An 18,533-nucleotide genomic window follows, 5' to 3' on the forward strand; every position below is an offset into this window, starting at 1 on the left:
AAAGGCTGTGACTCACGCGATGCTGTTTTGAGCCAACTGCGTGGGAAAGGCCAAATAACTAGGAAGTGTCGTCCACTGGACAGTGCCAATAATGAGAAAATAAAAACGAAAACAACAAAAAACGGCAATAACAAAAGCAGCGCAAGGAAACAAAAGACTGCAGACACGAACTGGCTTTGCCTTCGGTTAGTTACTTAGTGTCAGCATTACACAGCAGCTTGGCTATAATTCTAATTAGCGCCTGGCTTTCAATTAAATACACATCAATTTGAATGGCCTCCGCTTTGGCTCTGACATTGATAAATGCGCCGCAAAGACACGGACACGATTTTGCTGTACAACATTGGCAGCTACAAGCAGCTCAATAGATAAATAGCAATAAGGGCCTCACAGCAACGTGCAAGCAACATCATTAAGAATTCCTATACATATTTGCCACGTAAATTATTTAATTTTTCGTTTGGGATTATATAAGCGCAGTAAAAGTGCCGAAAGCATTTGCACAATGTGTGGGAGCCAAAGCCAATGAAAAATGCATACAGACATTCACCAACTGCATCAGCATCAGCATCTGATACAACTGCAACAGCAAAAGCAAAAGCAGCCGCAGCAGCAAAAGTAAATTTCAATTAAGCTGAAGATGAGCGCAGCAGGCAGGCAAGCAGCTCTTCAGGCACTTTGGTGGCTGGCCAACAGACGTGCCAAAAAATGCCAAAAACTTAGCAGCAGGCCGACTAACGAGTCGAGCATTTCGATTGGGAATGGGAATGTGAATGGGGTTGATGGCTGTCAACACTTACAAAAAAAATATTGCTCACAAGAAATGGACACCTAAACTTGTGACCAAGTAAGAAAATTTGTAGAGTCAAATATGATTGATAAGTCAGTTTGTCAAATAACTAAATTCAATATCTTAAGCATTAAACTGAAAATGTCATTAGTGAAGTAATAAATTTGATTGGACAAATAATCCCTAAGCTAAATGTAATTAATAATATGTCTGGGAAAATCAAGCATTTTTATATTTCAACGAAGTCGCGCAGATCAAAGAGGAAATATCATTGGCTAAATAAACAAATTCATAAGCATCACAAAAATTATAAAATATTTGTTTGGGAAATGTGTGCCTCTTTATATTCCAAAAGAAACCGTTCTTCACATTTTAACATGTTTCAGTTTATTCAATAAAATAAATATATTTTGAAAATCACTTATTTAATTATATATTATTTTAATTCATTTCTATGTTATCGTAAGATGTATATTATACATTTCTTGCACCAAACACACACTTTATTGAATGTTTTCTTTGAATTAGGAAATTTTTCTGCGTGCAACAGCTGTTGCCTTTGGGTGTTTGCTGGTTGGGGGTTTGTCAGTTAAGGTGTTTGGGGGTTGAGGAGTCTGGAGCCTGGGCATTTCAATTGGAATTGTGTCTGTCTGGGCCATTGAGTAATTGTGTAGCTATGAGCATGAGTATAGGCATCCAAGATTTCCCGTTGATAAAGTGAATTGGTTGGAAAACCTCATAATAAGAAATCACACACACTCACATACACCCAGAGTGAGTCGAATTTCGCATGGCTCTGAGATTTGGGACGCATGCACGTGGCAATGCCGACAACTGCAGCTGTGCTGTAAATTCACTGTTTATGATGCGACGGCGACAGCAATGTGCGAAAGAGTCTTGCGAAATGGCTTAACGCAAAAGTTGCGGCACAGGATTGGGGCAGGCAGCTAGTCAGTCAGTCAGTCGGCTAATTTGACAGCTGCAACAAGCCAAAAAAATATATATGAAATTAACTGATGCGCGATCTTTGAAATGAGCAGGTCATATAAAAAAAAACAGGTAAGAGTATTCTTGTGGAAGCAACTCGACTACTAAACACCCTGCAGTCAAGTCCTTAACTAGCATAAGTCGTACACATCACACATGTTTAAATGTATAGCGCTGTCAACAAAACCGTCATCGAAGTCAAAAATGAAAGAAGTTTAAAATATGTTTGGATTCGAAACGTTATACTCAAAATTGTAGGCCTCTAGTTCTTGCAGTCTCGAAGATTCCTTGGCTACATCAACTTGATGCTGATGCCGATCACGAATACATATACATCTATATAAATTGATGTTGAAGTTGCTTTTATTTGCCTCTAACATACATTTGTATAGTTTACGATTCCATTTTCAGCCGTTTTTATTATTTTCAGCACATAAAAACGAAAGACTTAGGCAACGAACTTGTTTTTGATAGACTCCCGACTATGTCAGATTAATTTGCACTCATAAACCGACAAATGTTAAATAAAAGTAAAACCAATAAAGACATACCTACAACTGCAACTGAAGTCTGAATTTGCATAAAATGTGCATTAGGCTCACCCCCGCCATAGATATATATATATATACATAAAGTGTATATATAGTCACACCAAGAGGCGCAACTTGTGCCGAAATCTTTCAAGACGAAACGTGAGAAAATGTTATAGACGTGAAGGCAGTTGCTATGCCACACAGATATTCCAGTTGGGCATGTGCATATAGCTGTATAGTTGAGGCGAACACAGCACAAAATAAATAAAAATATTTGCAAATTATGGGAATGGCAAACGGCAAAGGCAACAACAACAACAACTTAAGACGTTGATTTCGCCAAGAATCCGGCGCGGTTAGTTGCAGATGCTGCACTAACACCCCAGCAGCAACAAGTTGCTGCTGTTGTTGTTGTTGTTGTAGTATCTGTGACTAATTGCGTTTGCCCATACAAATGCATTATTTTGTTTTTATTTTTTTGTCGTAATTATTCGCAACAGTGTTGGAATACTATATGTGTGGAATTATTCATTGTAATCATGTTAATGAGCTTTCAGCCAAGTCTTTTCGGCCAGCACATTGTTTATGGAGCTAGCAGCTGGTTTTGTGAGCCACCAAAGACGCTGACTTACAATCATTTCCTATAAAAGCAGCATCCAATTTCTGTCTAAATGCCAGCTGACCAGGATGTTGTCATCTTGCATTTGCTATTAAGCACAATTTATGCGCATTTATTAAGGCAACTTTTCCCTCTTTATGTTAATTCAATTAGATGCCATTTGCAGCAACGCTGGCAACTTTTGTCACTAGTTCGTTTTTGCCTGAACTTTGTGCTTATTATGGGTTCATGGGCGTAGTCAAGAGAGTGAGAAAGAGAGAGAGACAGAGAGAGAGAGGAATACACCCAGAAGATGAATATCTATTAAGTGAATAGTTCTTTGGACTCAAGAACTTTCTATTTCATATATTTTTTATATTTGGTTAAAGTGTACAAAAAAGTATGCAAAGAACTTAGAAAATGAATAATGATTTGACTGGACAAATGTTTTATATCCCATTCATTTTGATTAAGTACTTTGCAAACCACCCCCTAGCTGAGATCCTGTCTAAGCCCATGGATTAGTAGATTGTTGGCTTGAGTTGAACTCTGTGCCTTTCGCTGTTGCAGTTGCGGGTGTCTTCTTCAATTGCTGTTGTTGCCGTCTGCTGCTGGCGGATCAGCACAAAGCACATTTTTGCCAGTAAAAACGTTTTTAAGGTGCGCCACTTGCTGATCGTTTGTTTTGGTTAAAACACGACAGCAACCACAGTACCAGCAGCAACAACTCTCGTTTGTTGATTTATGCGTTTTGCAGCATTTAAATTGGCATTTATGTCAAATGGTGGGTAAGTTATATTTTTTTAATACATTTCGCTTTATTTGTTTTATAAGCGTCCTTGAGCACGATCATAAACCGCTTCTCAACATCGACACTTTTCCAGCAGCATCCAAGCCCTCAGCTCTCGTTCCCATGGCTGCCACTCAACCTAAAAATATTTATATATATATATATATATTTTTTTTTTTGTTTATTTTTTGCAGTGTTATTCGCTTACCTTTTATTGGCCTGTTGAATGGCAATCGTTAAGCAAATAGTTTAATTGCTCAAGCTAAAGCGACAATAATTTTTGATACTGAATACTTTTTTGTTTTGTCGCACGAAATGCTTTGTTTCTTCACTATCAAAGAGTGATCTATGCAAATTTTTTTATGCGTCTTTTAAGGCCTTCAGTTGGCCTTAAAAATTTGGCAATAATCTACAGTAATGTAAAATGCCACAACATTTTTATAAATTTACTTAAAGCATTGGCCATAGAAAATTCTTTAGTACATAACATATATTTTACATAAACACATACTTTTTATTTGTTCTTTTAATTATATTTACGATAACAAGCAGAAATCTTCCTCAAATTGAGTACAAATTATTTCAGATAGAATATACATTATATGGAAAATTAAAAATGTGAATATCTTTTAGTTATACACACTATCTCACAGCTTGAGTCTGCAGTTGTGGTTGCACGCAGCTCACCATGATTCCCAGAACAACTTCGAATGCAAAGCGTCTCATGCTAAATATAAATACAAAAGTTGCTGTTTGCCGCTCACAAAAGTTTGCCGTAAATGTTGCTGGTGGCTGGTTGTCAATAGTGTTGAACTTCCAGTTGCACCAACAATTCTCGGATGGTCTACAGTCGCAGACTCTCAGACAACATATATGCTCACAGAAAATGCCGCTGGCCTTGGCGCATGCTGAGAATGTTGTTGACGGGCCGCAGCAGCAGCAGCAGCAGAGGCATCAGCATCAGCAGCAACAACTGGCAACGGCAACGCCAACAGCATCCGAAGCAACATCTTTCGAAAGCGACCAAAAAGCGTTTGGCTCTCAATGCAGTTACAGTTTTGTTACAGTTTTTTTTTATGTGAAAAATCACATCGACTATTGGCCAATAGTCGGGCAATGAAAATGTGTTGACTGTAATTAATTAAACAAATTATGTGCATTGCGCAGACGCGTTGACGTTTTTGGTGTAGCATTCAGTTTGAAGTTGATTGCAATTTTTATTAATTTCACTTAACGCCGAACGATGGGAATGCAGCGAAAAACTATAAACCGTCAGCAACAACAACTTCAATTGCACTTATGGTCAATAGTGATTACAATTGCAGCAGCAGCAGGAGCAGCAGCACCAATGTAATTTTGCAATGCGACTTTTACGTGCCTGGCTGGCTTGTTGGCTAGCGGCCATATAAGCCAACTTATTGGGCACACCTGGTACTCCATGTACTCCATGTACTTTGTGCCATTTTCGATCCAAAACACAGAAAAATTCTTCAATTCTTTTGCAGCTGCTGCTGCTGGGCATAGAAACTATGCCTTGTCATTTACCATTTTGTGTATAAAATGCAATCAATTATTAATTATACGCCTTGTTGTTGCCATTGTTGCGGCAATTGCATTTAAGTGTCCATCAATAGACAATAGTGCAACATCTTCATCAACTGCCCCATCCGAAAATATTTTTCCACAAATTTGTTGCTCATTTTTCTTTTGAAATATTTGGAAATAGTTAACAACCGCATCAAAATTAGTTTCGTTATTGTGTTAGCCTTCGGCTTAAAGCTAACTCTAACTGCACCAACAACAACAACAATAACAACAATAACAACATCAACTACAATACTTCAACTTTGACTGCCCAAAAAAATAAAAACTCTTAAGCGCAGATCGACAAAACTGAATTGATTTTTTACGTGCGTGCGGTTTTAGCTTCAGCTAAAGATCGGGCCTGCGTGTGGGAAATCTATTTTTTTTTTGTTTATTTATTTTATTTTTTTTGTGGTGTTGCTGGCCAGCCAAAGCAATAACAATTTTTGGAGGCATGGATTTTGATTCAATCTTGCCCGGAAATGCATTTAGACCCAGGCCCTTCGGCCGGCGCAATTGCAGGCGTGTCAGATAGTAAACTACACTTGGACAAAATGTTTCAGAAACGTGTACTGAATTCGATGACAAAAAAACACCGAATTGCACATCTTCAACAAAGAACTTTTCAGTCAATGTTATATATTAAATGATTAGGTTCAATCTAAGTAGAAAGTATTTTTATGGGAATGAAAACGAGAAGTTTGAATTCGACAAAATTAATTCAAGAATTAATTAGAATAAACGAACTAAATCTTAGAACATTTCTCTTTACTTCTGATATATTTTGCACTTAATTCCAGAGTTTGTGTTCTCATTTATGTTATCAAGAAACTTTTATTATTCCATAAGAATTCTATTTAGAATTTGAAAAACAAATCGATACCAATTCGAACTTGATTAAAGCAACGTTTTTCGCAGAGTGTGCTGGACCCAAACATTTCGGCCATATGTATGATGGGCCGCCTTGGTGCACAGGGACAGAAAGTCTTTGAAAGCCGTGACACAAAGCCACTTGGCAAGCTGGCGGCATTTGGCGTTGGTTAAAAGTCACATTGTTGACCTTTTTAGCGATCGTACATTGGAGAAAAGGTTTTTTTCTGCTGCTGCTGCTGCTGCTGCTGGCGCTGTTATTGCTGCTGATGCCTCTCGTTTCAGGCAACGAGCTGAGCTCATTAAAATAATATTTAACCTTTGAATAAGAGACAAATACTTGTTGAATACACACACATATTTTCGTATGTATTCATAGGCACTCATTCACTCGCTTCGTGCGTTGTTACTTTTGTTAGTTTTTGGCCCGTCCGTCCATCTGCAGAGCCAACGAGCCGTGCGCAATTAAAAATTAACTTTTAAGTTTTTAATGTCCATAGCGATGCGGCTCGTTTCGCCTCCAACCCCGCCCTGTCATCCATCCCCTACCTAAATTCAATTCAATGTTTAACGAGTTTTGACAGCAGCAGCTCAGCTTTGATGTTTTTTTTTTTTTTTGTTTTTTGTTTGATATTTTTGCATTTTGCATTCGCATGCAATTTAAATGCCCTTACCAAAACATTGGTACCCTTACATGTTCATTGTTGTATTCTCTGCATCATATACAAATGATGAATACTTTAATACTTTCCCAAGCAGGATATGTTCATAGATTTATTTTCTTCACAAATCAATAAGGTTTCGTCCTAGAATAGCAAGTGAATTGACATCAATCGGTCTTATCTTTCAGGCTTTTGAAAGTTCAGATGTTCATTCAATTTTGAAGATGATATATTTCTGTTGGAGACATGATATATTTCTGTTGCATACAAGTTATTCTCTTATTTAAATTTTTTGTTTTTTAGTTTAATCTTGATCGTAGTGATCTTAAACTAATAAAAAGAAACAATTAATTGTAAATATCTTTACCATAACTCAACAAACATAATGTTGAGTACTATTCCGAAATTTGTTCAAAATCTGCAGATTTGCCAAGTAATAATTTATTACTGAAAAAATCTGCAAATCATTTAGGTATTGAATTGTTATATTTTAAATTCATGGGCCAAAAATGTAACCATCAATAGAAAATGAAAAAAAAAAAACAATGGAAATCACTATTTTTGAGCTGTGTCATGTAGAAGCTATCGAAAGTAGATTTGCAACAAACACTTATGCACATATAATAGTCTCTTAAATATTTGCCAAGTTTGAACTCCTATCTATAAATATTTTGAAGTTTAGTTAATTTGGAGAGTTATATTATTATTATATTGTGTGTATATTTAAAAACTACCAAATAAACTCAATTCTTAGGCGCCACTCAAAGTTTTTTCTTCTGTTATTTAAGCATTGAATAAGCGACTAAAAAAAAGCTATTGTATTATCTGTCAGTGTATTTGTATTGTCGGCACAACGAGCATGCTCGCTCATTGTTTAACAGTTAACTGTCTGCGAAAGTGTATTTAACATTTTTGTTGCAAAAAAATAAAATAAAATTGGCAATGCTTTGTTGCCTGTTTTGACACTCTCATCAGCAGCAGCAGCGGTGGCAGCCCGCTTCGGTCCCGCTTCTGACCTATGCCGGGCCGGCATGTTCACACGCTGAGCGGATTCGAGCCCGAGGGGAGGGATGCGTGGCATCTTTCAGCCCTGACATCAAAATTGCCGTGCAGCGCTGATATCGCACTTACTAACAATAAGTCATCAACACATTTTTGCGTCAAGATACAAATACATATCTACAATCTTCGCAAGCGCTTCGATTTAGTAATCAAAATTTTGGTATTATAGACAAATATACTTGTAAACAGCTGCAACAACAATATCGGCAACTGGAATCTATCATTAGACCAATTAAAAAGATGTGGCTACGAATATTGTTCACTTACATCGTGTGCGCTGGCGTCTACAGTCTATGCTCAACAAATCATAATAAATGACATACAATTGGATGTTCAAAATATAAATAAATGAGTAGCCTTCAAGTTTAAAGAATCTTCTTAATTGTTTAATTAAAAGTTTGGTATCATTTCGTTTCGCCTCGTTTCATTTATTGCTGCTTCTCCTTCCGCCGGCCGTGCAACAATTTGCGCAGCATATTAAAAGAGCTCAACACGGGCACCATGACGGGCAGGAAGAGTGGTATATATATGGCATATTTCTGTTCATCGGGAAAATAGAGTTGGGCCAATAGGCTCGCATCAAAGAAGCCGCGTTCCGAGGCCACAAAAGCACGCTTCGCCAGCGCCGAAGCATCCACCAGACGATGCTCGATCAGCGCGACCTTGGCAGCCATTATGTCCACATAGGAATTGGTAATGGCAGCACCCACCTTGTCGTCAATCACAATGTAGCTGATTTGATCTGCCAATTAATTATGGGTAGTATTTTAGGGCACGTGTTATTAATTGTATTTAATTGATGTTACCCAGCAGTTTGATGAGGCTCTGCAGCGTATTGCTGGCCGTGGCAATGTGGCGAATGGCGCTGCGTCTCATATATGATTCATATTCCCAGCGTCTTGGAGCGAGTTGCTCGATGTCCACCGTTTTGACGCCAGCTACTTGCACCTCACTACTGATGTCCAGCAGCTTGTGCAACTGATCCAGCATCACCTGCATGTTGTCATTGGTGTTAACATAATATTCCACTGGCGGTTCATTATTCAAATGGGCCAGACACACATGCTCCGGTGGATTGGCAATGATGAAACCGCCCCAAGGCGGCGAAATGAAAGCGTCAACGCCATGTTTAGTTAGCATCTCTTGCTTGCTGTTGTAGATATGCAGCGGTGCCGTGGTGCAGGGCGGTATATATACCACTAAATTGATAACAGGCTTATCCGTAATACTACCACTCAGATTTTGGGCAATCGAAGTGAGCAAATGGGGCAGCGAAGACTCCTGCAATGCATAATGGCGACCCAGTTTGCTTGAATCGCGCATCTGCTTCAGATCCGCCTCAATCGAAACACGATATTTCCATTGAGTGCGCACCGTATAGTTGGATATATCGGAGATCTGTGCCAAAAATGGCTCAATATATGCTGAAATTCAAATGTATTATAAATAATTCAAAATATACATATTTTATATATATAAATTGCGTTAAAACATACTCTGTGCAGCCATAGCAACATTCCACTGGGCAAACGTGAGTCTTGGCTTGGGATTTAGGACAGATATGACGACATCGTAGGCGGGCTGTGGTGCCTCCGATTTGGTGCCCAGTCGCTCATCAGTGCTCAGTATCTGATTGATGCGATACGTTTGCAGGATCTTCGAGTGCAGCAGCTGCGCTATTTTGGTGGAAGCTAAAAAAGAAAACGTAGGAAACGATTAAACTAACTAATCTTACCTAGCCCTTTATAATATATTTAACACAGATGCAGATTGCTTCTTGGCTAGCTACTCACTGACATCGCTGCGCATTAGCGCCGATCGTTCCGTGGTCAGCAGCAGCTCATCCTCGAGCTTTGCCCATTCAATGAATAGGAAATCGCCGACGCTTTGGGGATGCGCCTGAAGCAACAGCTTCTCCAGAGCAGCCGGCGTATGCACCTCAGCCGCTTTGGCAAATGGCAACAGCTGCTTGAACTCCACGTTCCATATATCTAAATGATGAGAAGACATTATTAAATATTGCCGAATGATTGCCAATTGCTCAACACGCTGTGCGTTTACCGCTGTCGGCAAATGCGGTTTCCAGTTCCGTAATGAGCAGTTGTCCGCGATTTGTTTCCTGAGTATAAATGGCAATTTGGACAGCTGTTTTGATGGGCTGCTCACTTAAACGCTGAATAGCCGACGAAGGCAAACTGACGCTGTGAAGAATATGCATTAGGAATCTTCATTAAGGTTGCATTAAGTGTTTGCTCACTAACCGGTAGACAGTTGTTGTTTTCCACCACATCGGCACGCCAATCCCAACGATGACCACAATGAACGCAATCGTTGCTGCAATGCGATATTTGTCTGTAAATAGAGAGAAAAGAAAATACAATATTAAATCAATTGTTAAACATTCGTTGCTTAAGATATAGACACAGAATGGAAGCAAATGTTGGATTAAAATTAGCACAGTTTTTGTTTTCTTTATACATCACTTTATTGGGCATTTCTAAGAGTTAATCTTTTGCTTTTCTTTTCTTTGTTTTGTATACAATTAACATTCAAACAAACGTGTATAATGCAAAGCTTGTACACAGGTTTCGTTTCTTGTGCATTTTGGCCAGTCTAACAAACAAAATAATAGTGTGGCCTGTACGTGTGTGTGGCGGCATATGAAGAGGGATATATATATAAATGTGTCTTGGTTTCCTATTCCTTGTAGCTGCAGGATATGACAAAAACGGGTCCCTTGTCCAGCGGCGTGTTGCGCGACACATATTTGGTGAATTTGGTGGTGCCCTCGCAGCGATAAACAATATTCAGCGCATTATCCACCGGCGATATCGTCAGCAACACCGAATCATCCTGGCACGTCTCATCGTCCTCTTGGTCAGGATCGTCCTCCGCCTCCTCGATGCTCTGGTCGTCGAGTCCATTTTGATGATGTGTTGTGCGCTGCTCAACTTCCGGTGATAGATATGTAATCACTGCTGCACCCTCCGCCGCATTCAGATAGTACACCAAATCCAGGGTATTCTCCTCGCTGACCAAACCATCGCCCAGCACGGTATAGTTGCCATGCGACCAGCGTTGGAGTTCAACGCTGCATGTGGGCGTTATTGCATCGACGCCATACAAATCCAGGTCGGTAAAGTCGCGCAACAGCTGGAACATGGCATTGCTGCGAAATAGCTGAAGCAGCTCTTCCACTGTGCCCTTGGCAGTGCTCAGATCCATCAGCTCGTAGTTGTGCGCATTGGCGGGTCCTTGTCGTCGCCATGTCAGCGTCGCATCATTCAACAATTGTGCACGGGCCAGTTCGAATTTTTCACGCTTAAAGAACTCATAGAGACAAATCTCGGAATTCTCCTCGATACGTTTCTGGATGCTGCGACGTGTCGCCGCCTTCAGGTAGACATCGTTGAGTAGCAAGCCCAACGTGGGCCTATTATTAATATCCGGCTGCAGGTAGGCGAGGCGTGGAAAGGCGCGCGACGAGTCCCCACCAACGAAGGCCTCATTGGTTGCGCCATGGAACCAACCGTTGATGGTCAATCGTGGATAATCGTATGTGGTCACCTCGCCCACCTGATGAAAGGAACGTGAGCCAACTTTAAAGAATGCAAACTGATTGTTTTTCGGTGGTATTTTGCGTTGCACGGGGAATTGTGGGAAGCACTGATCATCGCTGGCAAAGATCTCCAGGCAGCCGCCCTGCTCCTCGTTCCACTCCTCAACGCCCTGCCACGGCGACATGTAATAGACAAATGCAATCTGACGATCCTTGAGCAGATCGTCGTGCACCAGGAGGTAATCGCCGCAAGTGTACATGCTGCACGAGGCGGATACGTAGTCAAGCTTCAGATTTGTCACCTCCTCCAGCCAGGGACGCACCTGCTTCCGCAGCAATTGCAGGAAATTGGCAAGCAGGCGGCTGTCCAGCATATTGGAGAGATCGGTGCTCTGATAGAACTCATAGAGATCCATTTGCTTGCGTGACCAGTGTACCTTATTGATCATCTCGTGCACCAGAGATCGGGTGCTGTCCTCGGCCAGCAGTTCGGGTAGCAAAACATAATTGAAATGGTTCCCCATAGATTTGTGCACCGGTTTTGTCTTCTTTTGTGGCTGGTGCTTGTTTAACCCACGCTGTTTGCAGCCATTGCGTGACATCCTTTTGTAGATAAGCCTGGTTCAAGCTTAATTCCTCGCTGGCTTCCACTGCATCCTGCTTACCACTGAGTCGTTGCAATTTCTTTTGAGGTCCTTCTTCGCTTTGAGTCGAGTTCATCTCGGGTTCATCTGGAAGGGCAAGACAATGAATGACATGGCATTAAGCATTTAAAATAAGGGAGGGCATACCTTAAATTTTAATTTATGGCCGCGCAACATTGACTGACGCACACACCACTCACACACATGTACGAACGTGCGAGCACACACAGGCACATACACACATACGCACACACACACACACAACCGGGGTGTGTGGGGCTCTTTGGACTTGACTGTTGTGCCGGTAAATTTGTACACGCTATAGCCGCGTGTGTTTGCTACTTATTCAAGTTACGTGTTTTTAGCTGCCACTCACCTTCGGTTTTGTCTTTTCGCTTGGGCTTCAGGGGACTAGTCTGTTCCATATTTGTATAATTAAATTTTATTAAAAATCAACCAAATGAATTTTGTGCATCGAGCGTCTGAAGCAAAAACATCGATGTACCACAACTACACAAATATCGATTACCATTGATGGCTAGCGCGTGATACACGCTGCGTTAACAGAACGCAAAATTGAGCGCACAGCATAGAATAACTTATGTTAGTTCTGTTCACAATGTAGAAGCGTTAGTGACGTCAAATTAGAACAAATATTTTAGCTCGACAATCATCATCACACAAGTTGCTTTTAATTCTGCACATGTTTCATAAATTGAGTAATGAGTTTGGCAAATCTCATCTTGAAAATTGCACACGCTGTTGTTTGTAGTAACGTATTTGCTTAACAGAGCTCTAACCAACTCTGAGGAATCTCTTCGATTCTAACACTCGTTAAGTTTAACAGAGCATGTTAAGCGATCGTTCCATTTCCATTTGATTTCGTTGTGTTGATTGTGTAGACTGCTGTTAATGATGATGTGCAGTCGTTAAACACTTCCACGTACAGTAAATAATATTTAGTCAATTTGAACACATAAAACAGGAGACTTGATAAATAATGTGCAAATCAAGTCATTTGCTATTAACGTATGGATAAGTTAAAAGATTCATAAAGAAGTGCTAAATTAAATGTTATTTGCTACAATAGTCGGTAAGTGCATGCAAAATTTGATGGAGAAGTTGAACTATTTTTGGGTGTAAAATTGGGTGGCAATGCCGTGCGATGACCTTGGAAGACTAGGCCCTAAATACAGCACGTCTATAAAAACAAACATGCTCTGCGTGTGTATGTGCACAATCGGAATTTGTGAATTTGTATGTGTGTGTGAACTGGAGCGTTTGCTGTTTGCTGTTGCAGAGTTTACAGTGGGGCCAAAAAAAAAAAAAAACAGCTGACTGGCCACCTGATGATGAGGAACGACTCGTTTTAACTTGCTAGGCTGGGTGTGTGTGTGTATGTGTTTGTGTGTGTGTGTGTGTGTGTGTGTGTGTGTGTGTGTGTGTGTGTGTGTGTGTGGGCGGTGTGTGTGGTGCGGTGGGTTGGGGAGGGGCGGGTGCGTGATATCATCGTCTTCATTCTACTTGCGAAGTTTTACGGATTTGTATTATTAGGTTATTGCTAGCAAAGGGTAAACAGCCACATTAAATCGCTGACTCAAATTCTCGTCCAATGTCCAATTGGAATGTGGAACATTTCGCACATCTTTTTATTATCTTCTGAAGAAGAATTTGTAGCGCTTTGATAAATCATTGCAATTTGTTTATATCAATGCGGCAATGCATCAATATCTGTGATACAGTAAATATCCGCTAAACAGTCACAATTTTCAAAAAGTTTTTATTTCAAGATTTGTATTTAACTGAAGTTTATTTTATTTTTTTTTAAGTAGCACACAAATGGGCAAGGATCAGCATTTATTGGAGGCAGCGCGCAATGGCGACATCGTAACCGTTGGCAAGCTGCTCGAGCTGACAACCAAGCGACATGGTCCATTGTCCAGGTGAGAATGATCATAGAATTCTATATAATTGGATAGATGTAATTGATATTTGTTTATTTTAGTTTTCGGCGCAGTGTGAATATTAATTGCCAGGATGTCAATGGTTACACGTGTCTGCATCATGCCTGCCTCAACGGACACAGCAGCATTGTGCGCCTGATCCTCGCCCACAATGTCCAGGTGGATGTGCCGGATATACGCGGATCGACGCCGCTCTTCTTGGCCTCGTGGGCGGGTCATCAGGATATTGTGAAAATGCTGCTCTTTAACACTCCCGTTGCGGCGAATCCCAATGCGCAGACCATTGAGAATGAGACACCGCTGCATTCGGGCGCCCAGCACGGACATAATAGCGTCGTAGCCATACTCTTATCGTATGGCGCTGATCCCACCATACGCAACAATAGCTTCCAGACAGCTTTGGATCTGGCAGCACAATTTGGCCGGTTGCAGGTGGTGCAAACGCTTCTACGTGTCGCACCCGATCTGATAGCACCGTATCGGCGGTTTGTTGAGAACGAGAGCTCGTACGAGGTGCTGGATTACTCCAATCGATATACGGCAACGCCCACAAAGCTGATCTTCACGCACACATGCCTACACTTGGCTAGTCGCAATGGCCACAAGAAAGTGGTTGAAACCCTGCTGGCAGCCGGCGTTGACGTCAACATTCTCACCCACGCGGGCAGCGCACTGCACGAGGCAGCGTTGTGTGGCAAGAAATCTGTGGTTGTTGCACTGCTCAAGGCGGGCATCGATGTACATGCCACAGATGGCAACGGACGCACCGCACTCGAAATACTCAACGATTACCCGCCCCACGTCACCTACGAGATTGTCGGCGTCATAAACGGTTCGTAGTTTTCGATCAAGTACAGTGATTAATACACTCTAAACGACCACTAATAAACGCGTTATTTTAAATATTTAAATCTAATTAAATTGTATGATTGTTAACTAACGCCTAGAAAAAATAACAATTTTATTTAAGTTTGCCGAACTGCATTTTTTTTCGTACAAAACTTATGATTTTAATAACTAAAATTTTAAATTCAATTAATGATTTATAAAATTGAAAAGTGTCTGATTTTAATATCTAACATTTGAAATACAATTATTTCTTTCCGCCAATTATCAGAGGTTTTCGAAAGCTATTTGTAATTTAAAGAACCTAAAAAGTTTGAGGCGTAAGAAACGTTTTTCCAAAACAGAAACTGTTGATTCATGGCAATTGAATTAGTGTCTAAAAGTTCCAATTAGCGAGCGAACACTAAACGAATTATTACACTCATTTTGAATTAGTGCCTTATAAGAAGTGTGATTTTATTTTCTATATCAAGAATTAGAAAACTATCAATTATTTCTAAACAAACATGAAAAATGTGGTCCACATTTTGAATTCTAATATTGATATGGGATATTTTCATAGGAAAGCTATGAATATGTTTAAATTCTCGCAAAGATTGGATATAAAGAAAATATTTATATATAAATATGTTAAAGGCGATGCGTGCAATTTAAAATTCTTATTATTCTTAGCGAGCGATCACTGTAAGTCGCTTAATTTATTTATTACACTCATTTGGAATCAACCGAAAATTCTAACGCCCACATTAACTTTCCGCTTTTTCAGAATTTACAAATTTGGCCGAGTCGCAGCTGTTGCGCTCAAACCAAACGCAGCTGGTTAACCACAGCAACAACCACATCAACAACCACAGCAACAACAGCAGCAACAATAATCTGGTTTTGGAGAACAACGGTCAATCGCTGCCCCGGCGTCTGTTCGAAAAGAACGCACAGCGGCACAAGACCAGCAAGCACAATGATCCAGCCAGACTGAGGAAGTAAGCTAACACTAACAATGTGCCACGCCCACCCAAACAAACATCAGACATGCTGCTGTCTTGTTGTCGTTGTTATTATTATTTGTTATTTGTGTCTTAATTGTGACCTTAATTAACCAACATGAACATGATTAAAGAAACCACTAATTTGTGTATGTGCTTGTTCAGATCATGCTCCCCATGCCGGAATGCATAAGCCACCACCACCACACACTCAATACCATCCAATATCACGCACTTGCACCACCCGCATTCATACACAACACAACTTGCACCCTGCACGACTCCACACTCACATGCAGCACTCATCGATCGGAAATGGTTGGTTGGTTCGTACGAAGCGCCTTCATAAAACGGGTTCGGTCATTATTTGATCTCTTTCTCTCTTCCACATAACCTAATCCAACTAACTGCAACTGCAACTACGAATCTGTAGCAAGCAAGACCAAACCAATGGACTTTCGCACTCTTTAAGCTCACTGGATAATTATACGCGGCCGCCAGCGAATTATTTGGACATGAAACCGGTCCGTCCACAAAAGTCCTTCAATGATGTGCACACTCTGGAGCCACGTGTGGATCAGATGTGGATCAGCTACAAGCCCGTCTACAAGCAGCCCTACCAGAGTGCCCTACTTCAGGACAGTAATAATTTCTCAAATGGTTCAATACCCTCGCGCTCCTACGAGTACATCAATCTGCTCAAAACAACAGGCTCCAGCAGTGAGGAGCAGAGCACCACCAACAGTTGTAGTTGTAAGTAGATGTGATCCTCTCAATTGAGGAGTCGTATGTGATAGCCAAGCCAAAGAGGCAGGAAATATCTCGAATTCTTACTTCTTACGTTTAATGATTATTTGCTTCTTCTCACAGCTGCATCGGCTCCTCGTCAACCAATTGTTAATTATGTGAAAATGACACTGCCAGATCCATCGCCATCTCCAATTCCCGCTCCACGCCGGCACATAAACGCTGACTATGCCAATCTGCTGCCCGACACAAGCATTGATAACAACAATAACAATAACAATAGCAGCAACAACAACAACAATAGCAGCAACAACAACAACAATAGCAATAGCAGCAACAACCTGAAGATAATGCGACATTCACCGACTCCAGATTATCCGCCACCCACTGTCAACGAGGCAGAGACGACAATCTTTAATTTCATGCAGCCTGTGTTGCCACGAACTCTTGAGGAGTCTACGACATCATTTTCTTCGGATCAGGTGGAGGAATTTGTGGGCGATATGCCATTTGCAGGTCTCTTCAAGGGATCAACACTGAACTTGGCACAGGATATGGTGGATGGTGGACGTGGAGCATCCGTGGCACGTGAGAACTTGCGGTCACCCAGCATGGTGAGATCCGTGAATGCGTTGAACAATCAACGCAGAAGTCTGTCCAAGCAGCGCTTTTCCACAACTGGCGAGGATTTTAGTGCTTCGCGTGTCTGGGCTGAGATCGATACGATCTTCGAGCATATTGGTAATGAAGTGTCCACAGTGGAATACGAACAGGATGGACACGAGGAGGAGGAGCAGCAGCAGCAGGAGGTGGAGGTGGAGGAGGAGGTTGAACAGGTGCAGGAGGAACCACAACGTTGCCCGGTCGTAGATCCGAGACAATCGCTGCACATACGCAGTCCTGTCGAGCTGCTTTTGGGCAAAGCGGAGGAGAGTCCAGCTTCGCATTGGTGCCATTCGCCATATACGCTTGTCTACGGCGAAATACGCTACTCCGTTTTTGTGAGTACCAGCAGTGATAAGCCCTATACAAAGATCAAGCTAGATAAATTCAAAATTTATATTGAAAATAAATCTATTTCAGTATTTGGGTTCGACTGTCATACGGCAATTGCAGGGAACAATTTCGACTCGTAAATCAATACAGAAGCTAAAGATCGATGAGAACTTCAAGCCCACGGCGAGTGTTAGCGACATTAGTCTGCTTGAGAACTGCACAACATCCACAAAGTATCTGAAAGCGGCCAATTTGCAGACGCGTCTCAAAGTGGACATCGCTGCCTCCTGCCTGGGCGTGAAGTTTATAGATCATGATACAAAGGTTGGTCATAATGAAATGTGCTTCAAGTCTAGTTTATTTATTATTTATACCTGTGTTACTTTTGCAGACTGCCATCTGCTCGCATGACATCGAGAACATTAATTGTGTCTGTCAGGATGCGGAAGATATGCGTTACTTCGCTTATATAACCAAAGAGCAGGATCTACATTATTGCCATGTCTTTATGGTTGACAATTTGGTTTGTTTTTCAATATGTCCCCTTTCAAGCGATTGTGGTTATCTTTAATTGTTTCACATTGCAGGAGTTGGCCAACGAAATCATACTGACTCTGGGCCAAGCCTTTGAGGTGGCCTATCAACTAGCCCTGAGCAGGCAGAATACACCGCTTAACTTAACTGAAGAGTGCTAAGAAATTGTGTGCCACAAACTGCCTTATGAGGTCATTTATAATATTAACGCCATTTTATTGTTCATTTCATGTATTATTATTTGACGTGCTAGTCGTTGATGCCATCATAAAACTGTCATTATTTTGTAAATGTGTCAGCTCTTTAATAGTATTTTTCAACAAATCTTTGAATAAAATTTAAATGGTTAATTCAAAAAGAAAACGACCGATTGATTTTTCTATC

The 18,533-nt window shown here is 40.9% G+C and overlaps 3 protein-coding genes across 8 annotated transcripts; 1 reads left to right on the plus strand and 2 right to left on the minus strand.

The window, feature by feature from the left end:
* Positions 1-8,234: 8,234 nt before the first annotated feature.
* Positions 8,235-12,577, minus strand: LOC6569580 (GPI transamidase component PIG-S). The gene is made up of 7 exons (XM_032741528.1): positions 12,456-12,577; positions 10,138-10,228; positions 9,938-10,077; positions 9,670-9,867; positions 9,373-9,567; positions 8,683-9,300; positions 8,235-8,618 (listed from the first exon to the last, which is right to left on the minus strand). The coding sequence occupies exons 1-7, from the start codon at positions 12,502-12,504 to the stop codon at positions 8,305-8,307; spliced, it is 1,605 nt and encodes a 534-aa protein (XP_032597419.1). The 5' UTR covers positions 12,505-12,577; the 3' UTR covers positions 8,235-8,304.
* Positions 10,343-12,101, minus strand: LOC122322494 (prolyl 3-hydroxylase sudestada1). The gene has a single exon (XM_043214908.1). The coding sequence runs from the start codon at positions 12,035-12,037 to the stop codon at positions 10,574-10,576; it is 1,464 nt and encodes a 487-aa protein (XP_043070843.1). The 5' UTR covers positions 12,038-12,101; the 3' UTR covers positions 10,343-10,573.
* Positions 12,578-12,971: 394 nt separating the features above from the next.
* Positions 12,972-18,507, plus strand: LOC6569577 (ankyrin repeat and sterile alpha motif domain-containing protein 1B). Of its 6 annotated transcripts, none has more exons than XM_032741578.2 (9): positions 12,972-13,172; positions 13,912-14,022; positions 14,085-14,875; positions 15,656-15,869; positions 16,345-16,625; positions 16,743-17,620; positions 17,703-17,939; positions 18,007-18,138; positions 18,203-18,507. In XM_032741578.2, the coding sequence occupies exons 2-9, from the start codon at positions 13,919-13,921 to the stop codon at positions 18,308-18,310; spliced, it is 2,745 nt and encodes a 914-aa protein (XP_032597469.1). In that variant the 5' UTR covers positions 12,972-13,172; positions 13,912-13,918; the 3' UTR covers positions 18,311-18,507. The 6 variants fall into 6 exon arrangements, with proteins under 6 accessions (XP_032597469.1, XP_032597466.1, XP_032597467.1 ...); XM_032741575.2 differs by having other exon boundaries at positions 12,978-13,172; positions 16,306-16,625; XM_032741576.2 differs by having other exon boundaries at positions 13,046-13,172; positions 13,909-14,022; positions 16,306-16,625.
* The last annotated feature ends 26 nt before the right edge of the window (positions 18,508-18,533 follow it).

Source organism: Drosophila grimshawi, unplaced genomic scaffold (genome assembly GCF_018153295.1).
Source record: "Drosophila grimshawi isolate 15287-2541.00 unplaced genomic scaffold, ASM1815329v1 contig_311, whole genome shotgun sequence".
Classification (NCBI taxonomy): Eukaryota; Metazoa; Arthropoda; class Insecta; order Diptera; family Drosophilidae; genus Drosophila; species Drosophila grimshawi.

Bases quoted from the DNA above. Each gene is read 5' to 3' on its own strand.
- LOC6569580 (XM_032741528.1), bottom strand. From the start codon at position 12,504: ATGGAACAGACTAGTCCCCTGAAGCCCAAGCGAAAAGACAAAACCGAA. The intron at 10,078-10,137 runs GTTAGTGAGCAA...TATTCTTCACAG, and splicing joins AAAACAACAACTGTCTACCG to CGTCAGTTTGCCTTCGTCGG. The intron at 9,301-9,372 runs GTATGTTTTAAC...TTTGAATTTCAG, and splicing joins TGTTGCTATGGCTGCACAGA to CATATATTGAGCCATTTTTG.
- LOC6569577 (XM_032741575.2), top strand. From the start codon at position 13,919: ATGGGCAAGGATCAGCATTTATTGGAGGCAGCGCGCAATGGCGACATC. The intron at 14,023-14,084 runs GTGAGAATGATC...TGTTTATTTTAG, and splicing joins CGACATGGTCCATTGTCCAG to TTTTCGGCGCAGTGTGAATA. The intron at 17,621-17,702 runs GTGAGTACCAGC...AATCTATTTCAG, and splicing joins AAATACGCTACTCCGTTTTT to TATTTGGGTTCGACTGTCAT.
- LOC122322494 (XM_043214908.1), bottom strand. From the start codon at position 12,037: ATGTCACGCAATGGCTGCAAACAGCGTGGGTTAAACAAGCACCAGCCA.